The sequence below is a fragment of the Stenella coeruleoalba genome (assembly GCF_951394435.1).
Source record: "Stenella coeruleoalba genome assembly, chromosome: 3".
NCBI classification, from domain to species: Eukaryota; Metazoa; Chordata; class Mammalia; order Artiodactyla; family Delphinidae; genus Stenella; species Stenella coeruleoalba.
This window is the reverse complement of record NC_137148.1, coordinates 60,070,032-60,093,108: the sequence shown is the minus strand read 5'-3', so window position 1 is coordinate 60,093,108 and position 23,077 is coordinate 60,070,032. Positions and strand designations below refer to the sequence as shown.

At 40.4% G+C, this 23,077-nt stretch overlaps 2 protein-coding genes across 3 annotated transcripts in view; one reads left to right on the top strand and one right to left on the bottom strand.

The window, feature by feature from the left end:
* IQGAP2 (IQ motif containing GTPase activating protein 2) overlaps nt 1–23,077 on the bottom strand; it is a 285,569-nt gene that overhangs the window by 67,820 nt on the left and 194,672 nt on the right. For both annotated transcript variants that reach the window (XM_079917126.1, XM_079917125.1), the window contains 2 exons: nt 19,051–19,214; nt 5,149–5,239 (listed from right to left, as the gene is read on the bottom strand). In XM_079917126.1, the coding sequence (XP_079773252.1) occupies nt 5,149–5,239; nt 19,051–19,214 (255 nt within the window). The remainder of the gene's footprint in view (nt 1–5,148; nt 5,240–19,050; nt 19,215–23,077) is intronic.
* F2RL2 (coagulation factor II thrombin receptor like 2) lies at nt 8,274–16,011 on the top strand. The gene is made up of 2 exons (XM_079917127.1): nt 8,274–8,986; nt 13,453–16,011. The coding sequence occupies exons 1-2, from the start codon at nt 8,743–8,745 to the stop codon at nt 14,523–14,525; spliced, it is 1,317 nt and encodes a 438-aa protein (XP_079773253.1). The 5' UTR covers nt 8,274–8,742; the 3' UTR covers nt 14,526–16,011.

Below are 23,077 nucleotides of genomic sequence, written 5' to 3'. Positions count from 1 at the left end.
GTATGCACTACATACGCCCCAGAGAGTCACCAACTGCTCAGGTGGTTAAGAGGAATAAAATCCCATAGGAGCACTGTTTATCAAAAATCACAGTATTTCCTGGTTACTCTTGTGTGATATCAAGGTACTAGGTTCTGTTCATCGTGGTGATCTGTGAAATGGGGCGGGGGGGGGGACACATATTGACAGTAGTTATGCAGCCCTTAAGCAGGTCATTAATCTGTATTTGAGAACTAGCTTTATGAAGACATGTATTTATTTTAGAACAAGTAAAATGCTATCGAAGCCACAGAAATCCTGAAATTCTCTGGTATAGTGCAAGTTTAAGATCGTCCTTAGCAACCTGAACGAATGTTCTAGAAAGGCAACAGGTACAGCTGGTGGATATGTGCAGTGGAGTCCAGAAACTTAATTGTGGAACCAATTTAGACCTAGAAAGCATGTTATCCCATTTCACATTTCTGCCTCTCCCCACAAATAAAACCTCACTGGACTCTTGGTTGCCTCAAGAAAGTTAACGCGGTGAATCCTTTATCATCTATTTTAGTTCCAGGTAAGGATATTCTGGCCCAACCAATGGACCTACTGTCTTCACAACCTATAAATGCACTGAGTTAGCAAGGCAGAACAAAAAAAATGGAAGAAACCAGGTTAAGCACTTTCTAGATGAAAAAACATCTTGATGAAAAGAAAGGAGAGAGATGGATTTTTTTTTCTTTCTTTCTTTTTAAACACACACGTCAAACTCTGCCATACAAATGCTAAATGGTATACTGCTGTCATCAAATTATGTTCACACGTGCATAGAACTGTGAAGGCTGACGTGGTAAGAAAAACAGTCTGACTTTTGACAGCCATGAGTCCACGTCATGCAAATCTCAAGGAGCAGGTGAAGAGTAAAGACCTCCCACAGCCAACTCCAGTTGTTGCTGAACAAAAGCTACACCAGTAGGTACTTTCACATATAAAGTTAATGGGAACAGGTAAGCTGCCCCCCTTTCCTCTTCTCCAGGAAAGCTTTGCAGAACAAGAAGAAGGCAGTACTGGTGTTGGAGATGTCTGTGGTCTGAGAGATGTGGAAAGAACAAGGAAATGACAAAGGATCCTCACGTGAATTACATCCGACAGCTTCATCGAACCCAGTGAAATGCTGTTTTCCTTAAAAGACGGATATTACGCAGGCAAACATTTCTTGCAAATGTATGTATTGATGTGCACGCAGTGGGTCCATGGGTTAATCTTCCAGATAACTGAAGCTGACTCCTTTAGGTGCCAACCTTCATCTTGACAGAATCATGCGCCACGAAAATCTAAAGCCCCAGTAAAAACCCTAACAGAACAGTTTCTATCCTGCTCATCGTTGTACCCACAGTCCCTGGTACGTATCAGGCGTTTAACATTTGCCGAGAGCTGCCAGAACAGTCCTTCATGTCATTAAAATTATACTGTGCTGTAATACGGTGAGTGGTAACTTCAAGGACTTATGGAGGTGTTGGGGCTGTTTTGCTCCTGCACTAAATGGCCTCAAATTCCTCTTTTTAGTTTTCCTCTAACGTCACTGTCAGTTATCACCTCTTGTTCCTGTCTGAGCGCCTGCACGGGGCAGCCCAAACACCTAACTTCCTGGTAGGTCATGGCTTCTGAGCTGGGAAGAGATACAACCAAGAGATTAGCCTTATGCCGAAGATAAGAATAAACAGGCTCAAAGTAGCTGTCCAGGTGGTCCCCACTGAGTTGAGAAAATCAGTTGTAGTCCACAGGCTTTGAGACAGCTATTTTGCTTGCTTTTTTCTTCATCTATGGGTTGTGATTAAGTTCCAGATAGATGAGAATGACAGATAAATGATATCCGGAAAGTCAGGTATGTTTCTGCTATGGAACAAATGAAGAAAACGTCCCCCACATCTCCTAAGAGATCCAAAAATGTGTTTGCTTTACGTGGGTTCTTAGGAGGAGAACGTAAAACATCTTTTTATGTATAAAAGCACAGATCTACATATGGCACATAAAGAGGTAGACGATATATCTGTGGTATTAAAATGTCACGGTAAAGAGCACCATGGGAAAAAAAAAAGGCTAGAAAGATTCCTTAGGGTGCAGTAATGGAAAAAGGCTGAAAAACATTGCTCTAAGGAGTCAAAAAATGGAGAAAACCCTACTTTAAGAAAGCAGGATGCTCCAGTGAAAATGGACATTGGGCCAAAACGAAGGAGTGTTGAGTTACTATGCCCTTTTAAATCTTGCCTGTGGTAACATACACGGGTCAGCACATTTTCTTTTATCAAATTATCTGGGAGTGGGTTTGATAATTGCAACATGTGATCAGAATCTGTTTTTAAGTCTTCATACAAAGGATGAAGAATGCTTTTAAAAGTAAGATGAAATTCCTTGTTGATAAAACTGGAAAATTGTCAACTCAATATAAGAATATAGTTGGTTTTATCTTCAGAACATCTATTTGTTGTTATATATCATAGAAGACACTGTATCAACTCTTTCAAGGGATAGGACAGAAGTAGAAGAAAGGATTTTAAAGGTGCAAGTGTGGAGTAAAGAATCACACATTTGAGGAAATTTCTTATATTCATAGTAAATAGAAACGTTGAGTCTCAAGAGGATGAACTTAACATTTGCTGCCAAACATAAGCAGAACACAGAATAAAAAGGAATAAAATAACTCTAAACTGGTTTGATCTTTAAGAGAAAAATCATAACCCTTTTAGGCTATTTGAGTGCCTGTATGATAATCTAATTTCTTAAAAGTGTTCCTTCAAACTAAGGCTGCCTTCAGTCTTATCTATAAATTTAAATCTCTTGTGTACACAACTCAATTTTATTTTTTTTCTTAAGGATTAGAGTGCTAGATGGGACTTGCCTGGTGGCACAGTGGTTAAGAATCCGCCTGCCAGTGCAGGGGACACGGTTCGATCCCTGGTATGGGAAGATCCCACATGCCGTGGAGCAACTAAGCCCGTGCGCCACAGCTACTGAGCCTGTGCTCTAGAGCCCGCGAGCCACAACTACTGAGCCCACGTGCCACAACTACTGAAGCCTGCGCACCTAGAGCCCATGCTCCGCAACAAGAAAAGCCACCACAATGAGAAGCCCGCGCACTGCAACGAAGAGTAGCCCCCGCTCACCACAACTAGAGAAAGCCCACGGGGAAGCAATGAAGACACAGCGCAACCAGGAATTTAAAAAAAAAAAAAAAAAAGCAAGAAGCTCAAATGACGATTAAAAAAAAAGGATTAGAGTGCTAGAATGGAAAGACTTCAAAGATCCTAAGGGTATAAAAATTCAGGTTGGAGAAATACACATATTTTTCCAGGCTAAGGAAATAAAAACCAGATGTTCCTTACAGATGCCTGTGACATTTAAAAGCACATTTCTGGAGCAAGACTATGACTTGATACAACAGGATAGATTCTAATTATGTCATGAATGGAGAGGTTAATGAACTACACCTTTAGGATCTTAATTTATGTAGGTTATTTATATATGTAGAGTGTTAGCATATCAATCTTTTTAAAAAAATAAATCTATTTATTTACTTATGTATTTTTGGCTGTGTTGGGTCTTCGTTGCTGCGCGGGCAACTCTTCATTGCAGTGGCTTCTCTTGTTGCAGAGCACAGGCTCTAGGCACACGGGCTTCAGTAGTTGTGGCACACGGGCTTAGTTGCTCAGCGGCATGTGGGATCTTCCTGGACCAGGGCTCGAACCCGTGTCCCCTGTATCGGCAGGCGGACTCTCAACCACTGCGCCACCAGGGAAGCCCTGGCAGGCAGATTCTTAACCACTATGCTACCAGGGAAGTCCCTAGCATATCAATCTTGAAGCTATTTTAGATTGCCATGTGAATTTTCTTATTATTCTTCTGCGAAAATAGATGCTTAAAAAAAAAAGGACAACTATCATTTGAGCTAATGTGGGTTCTGCCAATTGCTGAGTATGTCTACTCCATTTATGCATTTTGGACCTGGGGAAATAATCCTAGGGTGGGTTTGAGGCCCCACTAGACCCACTATGAGACGGACCTTAGCAACACCTCAGTGATCATCTGACCTCCATAAGCCCCTCCCCTGACTGGTGGACCACAGTGAAATTTTAGGTCTCCTGGAATTAGTGTCAGTTCAGAGTCAGTGTCCAGTAATCTCTGAAACGTCTGATTATGTCCTTTCCTCCCAGCACAGTCACCACAGTAGGGTATAACATGTTGGTAATGTAGCAGGGTCCTTTCCCAAGGGGACCCAGCCCATCCTTCATTCAGGGGGTTCTGGGGCTGTAAATGGCTCAAGTCTGGGAACTAACAGAGGGACCATGACTTTCTGTTGTTTTACTTACATTCACCTGACCTCGAATTCTTCTTCCACTTGTGCAAATCAAGTAAGAGTTTAGTAGACTCTCTGTCTATTTCACTTCTAGGAACACCATGATCAATTAGCAAATTCTATACGTCTCTGTGAGTCACATTTTTCTAATTCCTGCTTCGACTCGGCTGTCCGTTATAATAACCACACCCACTTGTCTTTGGCAATTAAGTGCTGTCCCCTGGCCTCTGCCAGCCTGACCTACAGATTTTGGACTTGCCAGCCTCTCCACAATTGCATGAGACTATTTCTTAAAATAAATCTCCCTCTTTCTTTCTCTCTCTATATGTGTGTGTATAGACAGGTAGATAGTACACATACTATATACCTTCCAGAGAAACAGAATATATACATAAGTCTGTTTTTTCTACAGAAAAAAAATATATGTTGCTCTGCTTTTGGAAAACCCTGACTACTGCAATGGAAGGCATTTAATAAGCAGAAACAGCCTAGTTTTCTAAGGATCAAGATAAAAAAAGGACTTGATTACACTACAAATTTAAGAGCTGAGAAATTATTTTTTGCTTTCTGGATTTTGTTCAGCAACGATCTCAGATTTTGCTGGAGATCGTACCTAACCGCTAAGAACAGTGCAACCGACCAATCTTATTTTTGTATAAATATGCATTCAAGAATGAAAATTGGTAAGAGAGTCCATATCTTTTCAGAAATTAAAAATGGTCTACTTTAAAAAAAATTAGGAATTAAAATAAAAATCGAGGGGCATAACCAGATGCAAGGAAGGCCAGTCTGGCCAGCAGAAGGAGGTGAGGGCTTACAGTGCTTTGCTTTGTCCACGTCCTTGTTGGCCTCATTGACCGCATGCTGTATCTCATCCAGCCAAAGAATTTTAGAAGCACTTTGAGGGTCCTGAGAATATGGGCAGAGAATAAAAGAAAGAACAGTGAATGACGATGAAACAGAATTAATCACGGCTTTTTAGGAGCCACTTTATTAAAATCTCCACAAACTCTTACTTACTTAGCAACTACCCAGCACAGCCACAAACTGTACAAGCTACTGATGAAACAGACTCCCCATTGGACCAGTTCAACCTTCTCCACGGCCACCCCTTTAGTCCAGTCCCCCATCATCTCTCACTGGACAGCTGCTTCGATCTCCTACTTGCTTTCATTGTTTCCAAGTTTGCCTTTCACCACGGTGGTCCCCTATAGAGAAGCAGATGATCTCTCCAAAAGGGACAGATCATCACGCCGTTCCTCTCTTTAAACTCCTTTAGAAGGTTTTCCCAGCAGTTTGAAGGAAACAACACTCCTTTCCCATGAACTGTGGGGATCTGATGATCTGGCCCTGCCGATCCCTCTGGCTTTACCTCACTCTTCTCTACTCACCGTTTCAGGTTTTCACACCAGCCTCCTTCAGATCACATCATTCTACCCCAGCTGCATGGCTGTTGTTTTTTTCTTATCATTCAGGCCTGAATTCAAATGGCACCTCTTCCAAAAAAGCCTTCTCTGGCTACCTTAGTCAATCAAATACTCTCTCTCCCAATCACTCAGTAACTGTGGTTTCCAAGGTGGCCCAGGGTGCCATGGAAATACTTTCAATTTGTGGGAAACAATGATACTTGAATTTTATCAGACACAGGGACAAACATAAGAACAAAAATATCCAAACAGCAACATGGTGATGGGCTTCAAGGAGCTAACAGTTTAGCAGGAGAGCAAAATGCATCAAAAAATTATAATTATTGGATAAACAACAAGGTCCTACTGTATAGCACAGGGAACTATATTCAATATCCTGTAATAAACCATAATGGAAAAGAAAAAATATATAATTATAATACAATGTGATCAGAGCAATATTACCTGTAGATACACAATCTAGAAATAGCCAAGAAGAGATTAATTTATATTAGGAGTGTTGAGTTGCAGGCGAAGAAAAGACCAAGTAGTTAAGGATAGCTTAACTACTTGGAAGTGGTAGCAGCAATAAAAAGGTATTGAGTTATCTTTACTAGTTTTTACTTTGGGGTTGATTCTGATGATCTTACTCCAAATGTGGTGCTGATATAATGTAATTAAATGGGACTTTCAGACAGCAACTGCGTTTCATATAAACTTGTCTAAGATTACAAGTAAATTGTGTTAGCAGTAGAAATTAAATATTTTCAGAGAAGATGAGACATTTCATTTTAAAAAGTGGGAGCATTAGCCTACTTGTAGGAGTAAGTGTCACGTACTAGAGCCTGAAGCAAGACTGTGAATGAACAGAAGGTAGGTCATTGGACCCATGGAGAACCGGCTCCATCACTTAGGACTCAAGAAGGATGGGGGGCAGGAAGGAGAAATAACATTCACCAGCTTCTTTGGCAGGCTTCAACCCTATTTCCCGCAGAGGCTAACAGGAGATGATATATGTGGAAAGGGCTCTGAAAATGAGACAAAATATCTGCTATTTCATCCTGTAACCTCCAGACTAATGAAGACCATTGAGGAAGGCTTGGTTCCTGCTTCCACAATCACCTTTAGCTAGATCTGCCACATGGGAACCATCAGCTAATAAGTTTCCATTTTGGGGGAGAATGGATGTGGAAGGTTCAAACAAGAAGTAAGATGGGAAGTTGAAAACTAGAAGAGGAATGAAGAGACAGGAATAGAAAGTATTTTTTTCTCTGCTTCTAAGCCAAAGAGAACCCAACCACTCCCCAAGGTATAGCCTAAAACCTAAGCTCCACACAAGTTCACTTCTGTCTTTCTCACGTTTTTTTTTGAAGGGTATTTACCAAATTCCTTCATAACTTATCAGTGTAGAAGATGTACCGTACAAACTTTTACCCAGATGCGAAGGAAGTTACAGTCCCACTTCAAAGCTGAAAGTATCAGTTTTGTAAGCTAAACCCAAGAGAGACTTTGCAAATTAAAAGAATTTAAGTCAACAGTTTAAATCATGACCCACAGACGTAAAGGTTGCTAGAATTAAATGTAAAACCAAGAGTAAAAACTGAATCCTACCAGTGTAAGGTCTCCCTTTCAACTGCTCACTAGAAGACTGGAAATAGGATATTTACAGGATGGCCGTGACCCTATCTCCAGCTAAACATCCAGTTTCAACATATGGGTTACAGACTGCTTAAGTCAACAGAAAGTAGGCCATCTGAAAATCAAGTAATAAATTCCTGAATTTAAATGATTCCTAGAAAATTTTAAATAAAAAAGTAACTTCTCTTCAATATTTTGTGGGTTTTGGTTATTATTTCTGCAATAAAATAGCATTCTATCTCAGTTTGTGCTACCATATATTATTTGGTTGAAGTATTAAACACTGACTTTTGATTGTAAAATTCTTGGTGTGATAACATTCAACCAAGATGGGGAAAGTTTACACAGATCCATTTTCTCCCACCTTATTCCTTAACCTTAAGGCTTGTGAAATTTGCATTTTCTGATTCTTACTTCATTTTTATAGTTAACAGGCTATTGGGTTGTCTGGCTTAGCATTTAAGTTTTGTTAATTATAGGAAAATGTGTTATAATGCAGTTTTTTTAAAAACTACATATTAAATTATATCCTGCAGAACATAACTACACATAAAAGCTTATATGTTAAACAACTATGTGAATGTGTTTAACATTACTAAGTTGAACACTTCGTAAATGTTAAGATGGTAAATTTTATGTTATGTACATTTTACTACAGTTAAGAAAAAAAGCTTACTGTAAACATGCTCACCAATACCCATGGGATAAAGGGAGTCCTCTGTGTTTTAATGTTATATTATGATTTTAGTTTAATCAAACAGTATTTTTGGGCGGGGTTCCCTAGTTATCTGACCCTACAGAATTATTGAATGGCTTAGAATATGTTTAGCTGTGGCAAAACAAAACACAATGAAACCAAGTTTTGGCCAAGCACTGATGACAAATTCGGACTAATGTGACACTGAAGGAGAATTTTCAAAGTAATCAAGAGCTTAAAACAATTTTAACTTCTTAAAAAAAAAAAGTTTGCTTTCCATGATTCATCTAGCCTACAATTATGTAATGAGTTTAAGAATTAAGATTTAAAATAGCTGGAAGGATAAAGGAAAGGATAATTTCTGACAGCTCAATCACTAAGTAGAAATGACACTCTAGAACTTCATTTTTAAACTGGGTAAAAATGAGATATGGGACAGATTCAAATCTAACTGCTGCTCAGCATCTGTTTCCAGCTTACTTCTGTCAAGGACTGTTCTTTTTTTTTTTTTTTTAAGGACTGTTCTTAAGGGTATTCATTTCAATGCACATAAATTCACTGGGTGGGAATGACAGCTTCTCTCCTGTGAGGGATAGGGAGGAGTTCAGTGACTTTCTCCGGGGATAACTTAACGTGCTCAGAGGCTCAGGCTGAGTCATGCATACTGAAACATGAGTGCTGTCACACCCTTTCCCTGCAGAGGACCCTGGCAGGCTTCCTGTCTGCAGAGCACAAGAGAACACGCTTCTACAGAGAGAACCAGGTTTCCAACTGGTGCCAACACATGGAACCGAAGTGAAACCATACTCCCTAATTTTAAACATTTGAGAAACGGGGCTCAGATGATCAAGATGAAAGCTGTCATCTTTGTAGCTGTTGGAGCACTGCTTCTGTCACCTGCCTCCTGTCAAAGTGGTAAGCTCTTTTCTTATGGGGTAGAGTGGGAATGCTGGTTTGTGTCCCAAGAGTCCACTGAATCTAATCTCTTTTACATTTCACACAAATTGCACCCCCAAATCTTAGTTATTAAAGCGTGGAATTATGGACTTGAAGAGATGTAGTCTGTTCACTATTCCAAACTTGTCAAAGACTAAGTGTTCTCCGCTGATATTTAAAATTTTGTGGCATAGTCAAGATGTTAGATCTCTACAATTAAGTCAAGAAACAGTTTTCTTTAAAAGTTTTTGATTTTCTAAGAATTTCCTCTGATTTGGCAAAGATAACTTTTTTTTAAGAGATTTAAAAAATCCTATGTTTATACCTCCTGGAAACAAGAATACTCCCTGATAGACGGAGTGGTCTGCTTTCAGTAATCAGTTATGCTAATGAATTTGTGTTTCCCCAAAGAAATACGTGTTTCCTGTTTCACTCAATACAATGTTAGCCTGTAACCTCCTGCTTGCTCTAAAAGTAATCAATTTGGGATAGGGATATCCACAACCCCCTTACTGTTGGGGTCCTACCCCAGCCAACGTTTTAGGAACAGGAAAGCTGAAGGGAAGAAGTGACAATGGCGGGGGGGGGGATAAAAATTTTAAAAACCAAGGCTCTATAAAGGAATGCTGCTTACACTGACAGTTGGAATCACTGAGGTGGCTGAAGGACGGTGCTGAGAGAACCAGTAGAGAGCAGTAGCTCGTTTGAGATTTACAGATGAGTGAGTGCTCTGTGAGTGGATGAACCAAAATGAAGCAGAAGAGCAAAAGAAAAGAGGTTTGGGGAGGTGGTTCCTTCAAGTTGCCGGTGGGGTTTGGTGGACGTGAAAAGGGGGGAATTTAAAAGGTGTCAAAGTAATGAGATAGCGGGGGAGTGGGGGAGATAAATTAGGAGTTTGGGATTAACATATACACACTCCTATATATAATATAGGTAAACAACAAGGACCTACTGTATAGCATGGGGAACTATACTCAGTATCTTATAACAACCTATAATGGAAAAGAATCTGAAAGAGAATATATATAAAAATATATTTTATGTATATAAAACAATCACTTTGCTGTATACTTGAAACTAACACAACACTGTAAATTAACTATACTTCAGTTTAAAAAATTATTTTTAAGAAAAGGTGACAAAGTGAAAGGCAGTGAATTTGCTTTCGTCAGTAGGGGTTGGGGAGAAATGTGAAGGAAGACCCCGTTATTTAGTGGCTGACGTCTATTCCCTTTGGGGATCAGTCCCTCTCCAAGGCCTTTTCTCAGGTTGAAAAACATTTCAGAAACATCATGCCAAATAAACCTGTATAAAAAACTCAAACAAATTACAAAATATATATGTAATTTAACAAGTACTATTTCTTAAGGAAAACTAGGCCCTAAGGAATAAAAGAGCCAGAATTCTCAAGGAAATGGAATCAAGGCTTGTTCACAGAGTCACTGTTTAGCATGTTTTCAGGCATGATGTCTTGCTCAATCACTGGAATTTTCTGAAAAGTGACAAACACTATGGTTTCAGCAGCTCTCTTCTCAGATCTTGAAGGGACATAACTCGTATAGCATGTTTTTCAGCCCACAATTTTCAGCTTTGTGCCTGTCTGGAAAGGCACTTGTCTTTGGGTGATGTCAGATGCAAGAATTTTCCAAAATGCCAAAGTAAGCAGCAGGAATTTTTTTGTTTGTTTTTTTTGCGGTATGCGGGCCTCTTGTGACCTCTCCCGTTGCGGAGCACAGGCTCCGGACACGCAGGCTCAGCGGCCATGGCTCACGGGCCCAGCCGCTCTGCGGCATGTGGGATCTTCCCGGACCGGGGCACGAACCCGTGTCCCCTGCATCGGCAGGCGGACTCTCAATCACTGCGCCACCAGGGAAGCCCTAAGCAGCAGGATTTGAGTGGCTGTGCTCAGGTGTCACACAACATGCCTTCTAAGTCCACATCTACACACTGGCACAGAAGAATGCCACTTCCCCGAGTTCTCTTTCCTTTTCTCTAATCTTTCTTCCCTTAAGGACACCTGAACACCTGAACACCTGAACAAGAACACCTGTTGCTTGTTCAGCAACACTCCCCCTCTGCGTTACACCCCGGATTCAGTTCTTGCAATCTCCAGGTTCTGACGGAGGCTTCAATTTCACCCGGGGGTGAACTGGTAGAGATTAAATCAGGAAGAGAAACTGGCTTTGAATGACAGCCAGGTTACTAAATACTAACCTCAAGGATTCAACACGTAGGAATTCAGAGCTCATGTGAAAAGAGGTAACTGGCAGAGCAATGGCATTTTAAATCGATATAAGTATTAGGTTTATATTCAGCATGAAAGCTCATCTTAAGGTAACATTAGAAATGTGAGAGAATCTACTTTCTCTACATGTCAAGGATTAACTTACAGAAAACTACACAGTGAAAAGCAGGTTTGAGTGTTAAGGTTTATTTTGTCTTTGAAATTGCTCTTTCATGAATTACGATTATTAGTATCAACATGCCACTAAAAGCCAAATATTTATAGTATGTAATTTGTTTCTATCCTCTTTTTCTTTTTTCTCATTTCCAACTTCTGGGATCATTTTATCAATTTCCTCTTCTGATTTTTCTTCCTTCGTCTCCTTTCCCCTTAAAATCTGGCATTTCCGCTCAAGTCTGCCGTTGGCTTCTTTCTTTTCACATCTCTCCCTAGGGCATTCAAGCACTAAAGCAAAGTATGGTCTCCACGCAGACTAAAAAACCCATAACTCTCATTTGGGCTCCTGAGATTTTGGACTCCACATTTAAGTCTTCTAACCTGTCATGGGACATTTTACATTCTAATATTGCACCAGCAATTCACACTCAGGAATACTCAAAACTAAGATCTTAGCTTCTCCCTGTGTGGCACCCTCAGTCCCCCTGCCCCGTCCCATGCTCCATCCGCCTCTCCTCCAAGACCTCCAGAGTACAAACCTCCCAGTCACTTTTGCTTCCTGCTTCTCCTGCGCCGCTTCCAGAGCCAGTCAGAGGCAAGTCCCCCTGAGCCTCTGTTACAGTCTCACGTGTTCATCTTTACCTCTCCAGTGCCATTGCTCTAGCTCCGTAACCCACCAACTTGAGTTTGAAATGACTACAGCAGCCTCCAAATCAGACCCCCTTGCCTCTAATTTCTCACCTTTTTAGCCTGTTCTCTACGCTGTCATCAAAGTCACCTTAAACACGAATCAAATCATGATTATATTCGTTTCCTATTGCTGCTGTAACAAATTACCACTACCTTAGTGGCTTAAAACACAGATTTTTTGTATTTCTGAAGGTCACAGGTCCTAACATCGAGGTGTCAGCAAGGCGGTTCCAGGGGAGAATCTGTTTTCCTGCTCTGGGCGGCCCCTAGAAGCATGTGCATTCTTTGGCTCGTGGTTCCTTCTTCGACTTTCAAAGCCGGCAGCATAGCATTTTCCAGTATCTCCAACTTTGACCCTTTTCCTCCTCCTCTTATAAGGAGTCTTATGATTACATTTGGCCCACTGACCGATCCAGGATACTCATTCCATCTCAAGACCCTGAAGCACATCTGCAAAAGGCCCTTTTGCCATAGAAGGTAACATATTTACAGGTTCTAGGCATTAGCAGATGGAAACTTTGGGGGGCCATCATGCTGCCTACCTCAACGGCCATTCCTCTGTTCATCATTTTGTCCGTGTACGACTCCAGCATCTGTGAATGGGCACATGATTTCTTCGTACAGTTTACGGGCCCTTCAGAGATTCGGCTGTAACCTACTCTTTCAACTTCATCTGTCAGATGTACCTTATTTGCATAAGAATGTGTTTTTGCGCATCTTCTCCATTAGTCTGAGAGTTGAAGACAGGGATGGCGTTGATTTAAAACTGGGTATATCACTGGCATATAAGTATGCAATAAACATTTGTTGAATCAACTCATCTGATATTTCCAGACCCCATGTCAGCCTACACAATGCCTTTGCCCATTCATCACCTACCAGAATCTTATTCTTCTATTAAATTCCACCTCTTTATGAACCTTGCTCATCTTTGCTCATGTTCATCTTTTCCTTGACATTTTGCTCAAACATCTAAATCTATTAACTCTCGCCTGAAGAGTTTATAATCTATACAGTCTATACAGTTTATAATCAATATGACGTTAGCCTACAATGGTCTGATGTGCTATTTTTCTTTCCTCTTATAGTATCAATATTACAAACTCCTTACATACAAGGAGTTGTCATCTAGTTTGGGTTCCTGCATGGGTTAGCATGCTGCTGGGGCATATGATAATACATTAAATGCATTCCTGTTGATTACCTCACCTATAATGATTTTTAAAAATAAAAATGACCCTAAATTCTACCATTATAGAAATTATGTAGCATAAGACATCTAGTTTTATTGTCTCCTGAACCATAGATATGACTCATCAACAAATCATATATTAATACTTCTTTTCAATTAAAGGCACGGAATGTGATGCAGACAACTTGGCAAAGCCAACCTTACCTATTAAGACCTTCCGTGGCGCTCCCCTGAATTCTTTTGAAGAGTTCCCCCTTTCTGCCATAGAAGGCTGGACAGGAACCACCACAACTGTAAAAATTAAGTGCCCTGAAGAAAGTGTTTCAAGTCTCCATGTGAATAATGCTACCAGGAGGTACCTGAGCAGCTCTTTAAGTACCAGACTGATACCCGCCATCTACATCTTGGTGTTTGTAGTAGGTGTGCCAGCCAACGTGGTGACCCTGTGGATGCTCTTCTTCAGGACCAGATCCATCCGTATGAACGTCTTCTATGCCAACCTGGCCGTTGCAGACTTTCTTCTTTGCGTTACACTGCCCTTTAGAATAGCATACCATCTCAACGGGAACAACTGGGTATTTGGAGAGGTCATGTGCCGGGCCACCACAGTCATCTTCTATGGCAACATGTACTGTTCCATTCTGCTCCTCGCCTGCATCAGTATCAACCGCTACCTGGCCATTGTCCATCCGTTCACTTACCGGGGGCTGCCCAAGCGCACCTATGCCTTGCTAACATGTGGATTGGTGTGGACAACGGTTTTCTTATATATGCTGCCATTTTTCATTCTGAAGCAGGAGTACTATCTTGTCCAGCAGGACATCACCACCTGCCATGATGTCCACAACACATGCGAGTCCTCGTCTCCCTTCCAACTCTACTACTTCATCTCCTTGGCATTCTTTGGATTCTTAATTCCATTTTTGGTCATTATCTACTGCTACACAGCCATCATTTGGACGCTTAATGCAAAAGATCGTAGGTGGCTGTGGTATGTTAAGGCGAGTCTCCTCATTCTTGTGGTTTTTACCATTTGCTTTGCTCCAAGCAACATCTTACTCATTATTCACCACGCAAACTACTACTACAACAACGCCGATGGCTTATACTTCATCTATCTCATAGCTTTGTGCCTTGGTAGCTTGAATAGTTGCCTAGATCCATTCCTTTATTTTCTCATGTCAAAAATCACGAATCACTCCACGGCTTACCTTACAATGGTGAAATCATCTTAGAGAACAAGGAAAGCTATGTGTGAAGACACACACTCTTGGGATAACATATGTATACTGCAAGGACCTCTATTCTCTAGCTCCATTTGTGAGTCCCTAGGAAATGGTGTTTCAAAATAAAACATTACATAAACAGTGACTTAAAAAAGAACCTATCAGTATTTTAAGAATGAAAATTCAGGAGAAAAGATATCTCCACCTGCCTGACTGGTACTTCAAGTTCTTTAAATCTCCATCTTCTCTACTTCTAAGAGGTTCTATTCTAGATGATCTGGAGGAGGTGGACGGAACAGGGGGCAAGGGTGCAGCATGGGGGGAGCTAAGATCTCAGTTTTAGTGTCTGGGGTCATTTGTAATTCTTCTGCCTCCTTCAGCTCTCATGCTGGTGGCTGCCTCATCATCTGATTCTGTGTGTGTAATGTCTCTCAGTAGGGTCCGTTATCCTAGCCGCACCTTTGCTTTCTAACCATTCATCACTGCCAGCCTACCCTCCACTTCTCAGCCCACTGCCAGATTAATCTTCCTCAAATACCAGTTTGAATACATCACTCAAAACCCCCAGTTCAGAAACCTCCATTGACCATTCACTGCTTTGGAATTATAAATCTTTAGCTTAGCATTCAGGCTAACACTAATTTTATTTCCCAAAAAACCTGGCATGTGATATAGGCCAAGCTTCTTGCTTTGCTGTGATCCAGACTTCTCATTTTGCCCCTGCCACTAACCGGAAAGCTATTTCTCATATGTTTGCCTTAATTCTTTCCATCTTTCAAAGTCCTCAAAGGACAATTCTTCCCTGACTCTCTAGCCAGAGTTCGTTTTTCTCACCTGAACCTTCAAAGCATTATTTTGTATTTTTCTTATGGCATTTATATAGGGCTCATTTATACACAAATATTAATTCCATAAGCACTTATTAAGCACCATGTGCAGTAGAGAAGGGGCTTGTCCTCTTCCTTAAGCTTCTTGTAGCAATGCCAGGCCCACGTCTTCCCAGGGTCTGTGGAGCCAGGCTCCATACTTTGCACATCATGTGGCTGAATGAATGAAAGGGTAAAATCCCAAAGCATCTAAACAGCATGAAAGCCAATTAAATTCATACTGAGAAGGCAAGGTATTCCATATGACATGACACATTATTTTTGGTTGGCTATATTTAAAAAAAAAAAGAAAGAAAGCTAAGGATATATTCATGAGGTCATTTATAAATTTAAAATAATGACTCCATTATTTTTGTCCTTATACCTAGTTTTTAATGGGGAAATGATATTTTGTTATAAATGCCCAGTACATTCTTGTAGGGAAATGACTATATTTCCTTTAGTTTAGAGATTAGACAGAAGGTGGAATATCAGTGGTTAAGGGCATGAAGGACTGTGAGATGAATTTTCAAGTCTGTAATAGGAATGTGCATTGACCATATACTTTGTAGTGCCCATCAAAACAATAAAAAAACATTTTAAATGCCTATTTTTGAGTGTGCAGAGTTTCCTATTTCATTGGACTCAGATTAAAAAAATGCAAAAATGCACATGAAGGCCATTTACGGTATCTGCGTGGTTATGTGAAGAGTAAAAATAAACACTAAAGCAAAGCAAGAAAAACTAATCAAGTAAGTTTCAAGATGCCCAAAACTTCAATGGAAGAAACTGACTTTCTGCAAACAAAGTCATAAACTGTAAGACAGTTTTACCTACAGAAAAAATACAACACTATTCACTTGTTAAAAGCACACTTAATTTTTATGCAGTAATTATGCATGCAGGAGAAGAGAACTTTGGGGGTGTATAAGTCATGTACCTTCCAAAATTCTAAAGCAAAGCCTTCAATTTAAAAATAGCTCACATGTAGAGAATGGACTTGAGAACATGGGGATGGGGAAAGGTAAGCTGGGACGCAGTGAGAGAGTGGCATGGTCATATATACACTACCAAATGTAAAATAGATAGCTAGTGGGAAGCAGCCGCATAGCACAGGGAGATCAGCTCGGTGCTTTGTGACCATCTAGAGGGGTGGGATAGGGAGGGTGGGAGGGAGGGAGGGAGACGCAAGAGGGACGAGATATGGGGATACATGTATATGTATGGCTGATTCACTTTGTTATACAGCAGAAACTAACACAGCATTGTAAAGCAATTATACTCCAAAAAAGATGTTAAAAAAATAAAAAAACTAAACACAGCTGACAATTCACTACCTCTAATGAATACACCCAGAAAGTGTGTTCTCTGTTAAGTGTATGCCAACATGCCCACTACTCAGCCTTTCCCCTCAAGAGATGGAAGGAAGTTGGTGCCTACACAAGGTTATACTTGAAATACTGTTAACGAGGACCAAGAATTCTCACCAACTTACACCACTGTCCTCAATCTTTGATAACACTGAGCATTCTATTAAGATGTTATCCATCGTGACTATTAATGGCTGTATACTTTGGCACAAGCTTTACTTTATATTGACAATACCAATAATGTAATTTTCTTCTATTATTTTCCAAGGCTAGACCTTCGGAAAGCAAAGCACAGAAACAGCCCCATAAAAACAACTGAAAATTTCCAGGTATCACAACAGCAGAGGTTAAAAAGCAAACAGAGACCCCACCAAATAACAGAATCAGATTTTTTTCCAGGGAAAGAGAATGGGCTGAGAAAACAAAGTTTCAAACTTAATGGGCAGAGAAAGAGAAGTGTGTTGAAAAGCGGCAACTTAACCAAACCAGACTCATTGCTTACTGCAATGTTTTTAATCCCTCAATTATTGTCAATGTAGTTCACGCTCCTAACTTTACAGGCCACAAGTGGTTTAATGCCTGAGCTCTAACTCAGATCCCTACGCTCATATACCCTGTTCTAATTACACTATTAAAAAACTTCTTTCACATTTAGGAAGGATGTCCAACAGAGAGGAGGCACAGCATGGACACCAGCAAGGCTTCTGAGTGCCCTGGAGAGGTGCTGCGGAATTCCATCTTGACCTAGAGCCCTTAGTCTGGGATGCACAGGAGGGGACCTCCACTGCTTGCCTATAAAAGGTTTGTGGAGTTAGTTTCACCTTAACGACAAACACCCATGTGGCTGTTGGCAGAGAGAAACCCAGGTCTGTCTCTATCCTGCACCCAGAAGATCCCAACTAGTGAACAGAGTAAAGTAAACCTGTGTCGAGTAAAGACCTTGTGACAAAGACATCACTCACCACCCACTGACCTGGGTGGCGGCCAGAAGTGCCCACAAAAATACTAGCTACATTGTTTCAGCACTTTTTTGGGGTGACATGCTCCATGTCAAATGCTCTACACTTATACATACACACACTATAATCAATGTAATTATATATTAATATGTAAAAATATAAATATATATTGCTCATTATGTAATCATTTAAGCCTCACCGTAATCCTATAAGGTAGGTACTATTGTTCTCATTTTACACATGCGAAACCTGAAGCACAGAGACTTCTGGTGACTTGACTAAAATCTCTACCTAATTTGTGGCAAAGCCAAGGTTTGAATGGTGCCTGTCTCCAAAGCTAACACCTTTAGCTTTCAATGCTGTGTCACGTGCTACAGCCACAGCTACATCAGTGCAAACAGCAGGGGGCGGCCCAGTCCTCCTTGCTGACAGGGTCCACTCTCCTCCCCAGGGGTTTGGGGACATGAGGTCAGGTTTGAGTCTCATTCTCCCAGTCACTGGCCTGGCATTCAAGCCACAAGTGGTTACGTCCCAGGTAGCATCAGGTGATAGGTTTTCTTCTCCACTCAGTTCTTCCAATAGTGGCTAGTATCTGGGGGATGTCTCACAACAACAGTACAAGCTCTGCCGCCAGATAAAGCCCTCTGCTCTTCAGTGGGACCTGGCCAGGTCAGTTTCCTCCTGTGCCCGGAACAAACCAAGCTGGTACCCATCTAGCCCTGCCATTACCTGCCTGCATTATCCTGCTTCCCACTCACCAAACCAACTCTTCCTTACCCTTCAGGAGCAGCTCCTGTTCTATCTCCACACCAACCTACCTTAGGGCTCCAGTTCACAGAAATTCCAACCATCTCTGAATCACTCTGGGCATTCCTCGTCTTGACATTTGGCCACATACCCACCTCTACTGCTATTTAACTATTCTATATGAGAATGCCTACTGTCTTAGTAACTTTCTAAGCATCTTGAGGATAAGGATAGAACATTCAAATGGTATCATGTGTTCCTCAGATCCCCCTTTCCCCTACCAGATGCCACATACTGCACCATGAATACAGTGTGTGCTCAGTAAATATCCAATAACTTGGACTGTGAACAAGAACTCACCCACAAGTGCATTTTTAGTGAAAGAGTAGAAGCAGTCAGCAGCTCTGGAGCTAGTTTCCCCCTCACGTTTGACACCAGGAAAATAACAGCCCTATTAACTTGTAATCTGATCCATACATAGATAAGCAAATTATGAGCTTTAGGAAAAATGGGTAAAAAAAACCCTCCCTCTTGCCCCTCTGTCCCCAACCTGGTCTGTAAATTTAAAAGAAACACACCTACTAAGACTTACCATGAATTTCTGTGTTTTAGCCTGGTATAAAACATCCTGGTAGTGCTGGGCAGAGTCTGGGTCCACATCTTTAATCCTAGCAGTGGGTAGCAGCAGACTACCTAAGGTTTTCAAAGGATCCCTTTCATCAATGGCTTCATTGATGTACCCTACAGCTACAACTCCTAGAAAATAAAGGAAAAAAGTTTCCTTTTAAGTCATAGTACATTATAAGTTTTCTCCAATCACCTATAGCAAAGATTGAGTTAGAAACAGGGGCTGAAGAAACCACACACACACACACACACACACACACACACACACAAACTGCAAGAGCTAATAAACAAGTACAGCTAAGGCTTACATAGTAGGTCAATGTACAGAAGTGAATTGTATCTTTCTATAGTTGCAATGTGCAATCTGAAAATGAAGTTAAGGAAAAATTCTGTAATAGACTCCAATTACAAATACATTACAATTACAAAAAGAATAAACACTTAGGAATAAATTTAATAAAACAAGGATGAGACACAGACACTGAAAATTATGAAACACCATTGGAAAAAAAGACCTAAATAAAGGGAAAAATCATCCCATGTTCATGGATCAAAAGACTTAATATTAATAAGATGGCAGTACTCCTCAAACTGATGTACAGAGTCAGTGTAACCCCTATCAAAATTCCAGCTGCCTTTTCTTTCTTTCTTTTTTTTTTTTTGTGGTACGTGGGCCTCTCACTGTTGTGGCCTCTTCCGTTGCGGAGCACAGGCTCCGGACGCGCAGGCTCAGCGGCCATGGCTCACGGGCCTAGCCGCTCCGCGGCATGTGGGATCTTCCCGGACCGGGGCACGAACCCGTGTCCCCTGCATCGGCAGGCGGACTCTCAACCACTTGCGCCACCAGGGAAGCCCTGCCTTTTCTTTTTAAACAGAAATTGACCAGCTGATTCTAAAATTCACATGGAAATGCAAAGGATCAGGAAATAACCAATGCAATGTTGGAAAAAAAAAAAAAGAGTTGGAGGGCTCTTCCCAATTTCAAATTTACTACAAAGCTACAGTTAATATTGCATGGTACTGATATAAAGACAGACTTAAAGATTAATGGAATAGAATTTAGAGTTCAGAAATAAACCTTTACACGTATAGTCAATTGATTTTTAACCAAGGGTGCCAAGACAATGCAACAGGTAAATAACAGTCTTTATAACAAATGGCACAGACAACTGAATGTCCACTGCATAAGAATAAAGTTGGACTCCCTACATCACATCATACACAAAAAGTAACTCAATATGGATCATAAACCTACACAAAAAAACTTTAAAATATAACTTTTTAATCTTTTAGAAGAAATTTAAGAGTAAACCTTTGTGGTCGGCAATACTTTTTACCTGTGACCACCAAAAACATAAATAAAAAAAAGAAACGAATACATGGGATGTTGTAAAAATTAAACCTTTAAGAGGTACAAACTATTATGTATAAAATAAGCTATAAGGATATATTGTACAACGTAGGCAATATAGCCAATCTCATAAAGTAACTACAAACAGAATGTAACCCTTAAAAATTGTGAATCACTGTATTAAACATCTGTAACTTATACAATATCGTAAATCAACTACTCTTCAAAAAAAAATTAAACCTTTTGGGCTTCTCTGGTGGTGCAGTGGTTAAGAATCTGCCTGCCAGTGCAGGGGACATGGGTTCGAGCCCTGGTCCAGGAAGATCCCACATGCCACAAAGCAACTAAGCCCGTGCACCACAACTACTGAGCCTGTGCTCTACAGCCTGTGAGCTACAACTACTGAGCCCGCACGACACAACTACTGAAGCCCGTGCGCCTAGAGCCCATGCTCCGCAACAAGAGAAGCCACAGCCATAAGCCCGGGCACCACAACAAAGAGTAGCCCCCGCTCGCTGCAACTAGAGAAAAGCCCGCATGCAGCAACAAAGACCCAATGCAGCCAAAACTAAATAAAATAAATAAATAAATAAAAATTAAACCTTTTATGTTTCCAAGGACACCCTCAAAACAAGTGAAGACAATCTATAGAATGGGAGGAAATACTTCCAAGTCCGATATCTGATTAAAAAAACCCCTTATATACCTGATACACAAGCATAATAACTATATAAGGAACTCTTAACAACAGAAAGAGAAAAAAAATTTAAAACAGGTAAAGGACTTGATCAGGTATTTCTTTAAAGAAGATATACAAATGGCTAATAAGCACATGAAAAGATGCTCAGTATCACTAGTTATTAGGAAAATGCAAATCCAAATCACAACGCAATACCACTTCATAACCACTAGGATGACAATAACAAGGGTTGTGAAGATGGGGTGAAATTGGAACTCTCATATGTTGTTGGTGGGAATGGAAAATGGTAGTCACCTTGGGAAACAGGTAGTTCTTTAACATATTAAACATACAACTGCCATGTGATCCAGCAGTTCCACTCCTAGGTATATACTAAAGAGAACTGAAACCATATTCTTAAAAATAAACTATCATCCAGTCATAAAATACTATAGTGTATGTATGTATGGGTGCATTATTCATGGGTATATGTACACATGTGTACACATACACACACATACATTCACATACTAACAGGGGGCTTCCGCTTCCCAAGTGAGTGCTCATGGACAAGAATTAATAAAGAAACTAAACATTAATGAGAAGTAAGCTTAGAAAATAAACATACTTAAAGCCAAACATTCTCTCATTTTGTCAGTTATTTTTCTTCAAAAACAACCAGAAGCCACTCTACAAATGTGATATGCTATGAAACAGAATACATACTTCTAATTTTTAAGAGGTATCTTCATTTTGACATTCAAATTAAAGTAAAATATTTAGCTAAGTATCTCCTGAATGAATGACCCCATAGAGACCATTGCTAAGAATGAAAAAATCTGTAGGAGAAAAGGGACAATCTAAAATGTCTAGAAATTATTTCAGACTATAATACTCCAACATGGTGGAAGAAGCAGCAAAAATACTTCTCTAACATGCAAGTTAGGTTATCTCAAAACACTGGAAGAACTTGAGAAAGTCTAAGTACTACCCACATACAAGGTATTATCATTTCACCCCGTAATATTTATACACTATAGAGCATGGAATACTTATATCATTCTCTGGAAGTGACAGTTGACCCCTTATGTCAGTTGACCTCCTTGGGTTAACTGTTCTAAATACTTTTAAATATCCCATCCAAAAATGATCTTTACAGAACTACATCTAAGAAAGAGAATGTGTGTTCCTAGCAGCTGATCACCTGGGAATGAGTGCATGCCAGCTGACTTGATTGAAATCAGCTGCTTAAGTTTTTGGTGTGTTTCTAAGAACACAAGCTGGTGATGTCATAGTAAATGACTTCACAGGAGGTGAAAAACCTTCCCATAAGTCCCCTGGGTCCATCTGCATCACTTCCTCTGTTTAAAAATAAAGAGAAGATCCCATTTGAGCAAAGATTGCTGAGCCTCAGTTCATGGCCCACTGATTTAAATCATCATGTGATACTATAACATTCTAGTCCAAGGAGAGAGTGGGCATTCCCTTACAGGTATTGTATTTGAGACAGCAGATGAGGTAACTCACAAAGAATGGTACCTACCAAATTTAAAAAGCAAAACTTCACAGGAAGAAAACTTCCTTGTCTAAGTTACCTGGTTAAAATAATACTCCTCTAAGGCTCGACTGGGAAAAGTAAACTTTCCATTAAGAAATCAGCAGAGCATCCAAATCTCAGGAAATGCATTTAGCAGCTTCTCCATTCAATTCACCTTCCGCGTTTATCATTTCCCATTAGCTACACACCTCATCCACGCCACAACTCAGACATTAGATTCTGGAGCGTGTGGCAGGGGTGGGAGGGGGAGAGTAACGCACTTTCAAGATGGCCATGAAAAGTTCTCAGCTCTTTCAGATGATTTCATTTCTATAGAGTGCAATTGGGGCCTACTCGCAACGGTATATTTATTTTAATTTAGCTGTTAAAGCAATTACCTAAACAGATGATATCAAACTCAATAA